This window comes from Octopus bimaculoides, chromosome 16, assembly GCF_001194135.2.
Source record: "Octopus bimaculoides isolate UCB-OBI-ISO-001 chromosome 16, ASM119413v2, whole genome shotgun sequence".
Lineage (NCBI taxonomy): Eukaryota > Metazoa > Mollusca > Cephalopoda > Octopoda > Octopodidae > Octopus > Octopus bimaculoides.
In genome coordinates this window covers 16222163-16224962 of record NC_068996.1, presented here as the reverse complement: position 1 = coordinate 16224962, position 2800 = coordinate 16222163, and the positions used below count along the sequence as shown (strand labels likewise).

General features: G+C 33.5%; 1 protein-coding gene across 10 annotated transcripts in view; it reads left to right on the top strand.

Annotated features, from left to right (window-relative positions):
- LOC106880485 (homeobox protein Meis1) overlaps window positions 1–2800 on the top strand; it is a 261086-nt gene that overhangs the window by 117086 nt on the left and 141200 nt on the right. For all 10 annotated transcript variants that reach the window (XM_052973540.1, XM_052973539.1, XM_052973537.1 and 7 more), the window contains exon 2: window positions 1033–1212. In XM_052973540.1, the coding sequence (XP_052829500.1) occupies window positions 1198–1212 (15 nt within the window). In that variant the 5' untranslated portion in view covers window positions 1033–1197. The remainder of the gene's footprint in view (window positions 1–1032; window positions 1213–2800) is intronic.

The following is a 2800-nucleotide window of genomic DNA, read 5'->3' as shown; positions in this document are numbered from 1 at the left end:
ATAGAAAGACAGGGAGAAAAAGGAAAATATTAAAAAATGAAAAAAGTAAACAAAAAATAATGAGAAATTATTATCATTATTATTATTATTATTATTATTATTATTATTATTATTATTATTATTATTATTATTATTCTTTACTTTTAATCAGCATGTTTGTTATTACCACTTGTCAAGACACACCCAGCATACTAAGGTGAATGAAGGATAAGAGATGTTGCCATCTGTCTGAAAGCTTGGGGAGGGGAAGTAATACTTAAATTGATAGAGTTGTCAGCACAATCTTTTGGATTTCTCTGAGACATGGTTCTCCTGGGATGTTATCTAGGAGTTTCTGACATCCTTTCCTTTTTTTATCATACTTAGGGTTCAGGAACAGTTCTCACTTTAAGATGTTACATCTTTTGTATTTCAATTTCCAGGTCCTTACATTTACTTCAAATTCCTTTAAAGATAGATTTTTATCATTGGGAACACCTACATCTATTAAGTCTACAGGTATTTTCTTCCCTGTCTTTAATGACTATGGCTGGTCAATTAGCCTGGATCATTCTGTCAGAGTTGATTAGAACATCCCAGAGGATAGGGACATTTTTACCTTCGGCGACTGACTCAGGATGATGTTCATACCAGTAAGCAGGAGTGCTGATTTTGTAGTGTTTACATAGTTTCCAATTATCATTATCATCATTATTATTATTATTATTGTTATTAATGAACCTACTCATATATTTGTAAGCCAAAGGAATTGAGAAGGAGCGAGGTGCCCTTTGCTGCAAGGGTGACCAAGATGTATGGGGTGCCTTGGTTGTCCCTGAGAGAAACACCTCCAACCCCCTTTTGGAGAGTTTATTGTTAAATCTTTAATGTTAATTGTTATTGTTTTATCTTATTTCATACACGTATATTATATTAAACTCCACTTGTTCTTTGTGTCCCTTTATGCTTTGAGTCTGGCTTTTTTGGCCAATAAAGAAAATATTATTATTTAGTGTTATATTTATCTCACATTTTTTTGTTTTCATTCTACAGAAGCTGGTACAGAAGTACAGTATTCAATTGGATTTTAACTTAACATCGTGGGATTGATCGAGTATTTCTCAAGTGTGGAGGAATCTGGAATTTCTTTTTACAAACTTATTGCTTAATACTACAGACGCAGATAAATATCAACCGAATATTTCTTCGAGGATTTACATGGCGCAGACCAGGGTAAGTTTTTGAGCATTTCCCACACACGGATGAATTTTATAGGATCCTTTATGTTTGGCTCACTTTTTTCAGTTCCTTTAATTTTGCTCATCTTTACAACGTGCAAAGAATATGCATTGTAACATTCCCCATTTGTGTAATTTTACAACATCTTGGACAGCTACCAAACTCTTACTTAGCATATGCTATACGCCAGTGGTTCCCAGCTGGGGTCCATATAAGATTTTGGTGGGTTTCACCCAAGCAATAGTAAATTGGCGATCCATAGTAGATCTTTTCTGTTTCACTCACACTTTTCCGTTCTTTTAATTTTGTTCCAATTGTTTTCAGAATTGGTGTATTGATGTAAGTTTTATGTGCTAATTATGAAAATAAAATTCTTTTTTGCTATGAATTAATAAAAAGTTAATAGCTTTTAGAGTTTGCAAATTTTTAGTAATTTTAGCCAATCAAAAGTCATGTATATATTGGTACCTATTTCCATAGTAACAAGCCAAAGTATAGTCTGCTTCGAACCGTGTAATTTCCTGCACCTTTTCAGTCTAAATAAAAAATATGACCACAGCCAACTTATTTAATCTTTCGAATATGATGGAAAGCTTGAAATCCAAGGAAATGGTAAACCACAGCATAAAGCTTATTAGCTCAATAAATGGTATCTACAAACAACAAGTGCAAAGCACAATGGTCTCTGCAAAATGAGGGAATAAACAATGCTATGGGAACCTACCATTCTATGGTTGATCTCTGCGAGTTTATGTCAGGAGGAGACAGGAAAATTGCAATTTGTTTGATAAACTCCTAGAATGTATTGCAAACTTTTGTTTTTGAATATTTACTACAAAAATGTATTGTAATTTTTTTACAAAACAAAAAACAAAAAAAATTCATTGAAAATTTTTCATTATTTATATTGGTTACATGCCTGTTCCAGCATTTTACATGACATTATTCATTAAAACTTCTTAAAACTACCGCCATTAAAACTTCCACCATTGAATGTTAATGTTGTCATTACGCAGAAAATGCCAGCTTCCAAATCCTGTTTTCTGATTGGTAAAAATAATCAAAATTTAAACGTGTGTAACATTTTCCTAAATTTTTTTTCTGGACCATGTGAATAAACAAAAAAACGGATTCAACATGAAAATTTTCATCAATATACCAAATCTGAAGATGTTCACTTCAGTTTAAAATTTTATAAAGTGTGAGAGCCAATGAAAAAAAAGGCTCAGTATATATCAAATACGAATGTAATACACACCTTCTCTTCTTACACACACATATATTTGCACAGAGAAAGTGATTGAAACTGGTCACGAACTGAGAACATTCTATGTTGATGCATATATCATCATCATCATCATCGTTTAACGTCCGCTTTCCATGCTAGCATGGGTTGGACGATTTGACTGAGGACTGGTGAAACCGGATGGCAATATGCATACATATATATAAGCAGGCATAACTAAAAACATGCATGCATAGTACTAGCATATGCAAAAAGACACATCACACATGCTCACAACATATCCTCCTCCTCCCCTCCCTCTCCTCCTTCCCCCTCCCCTCCTCCCCTCCCCATCCT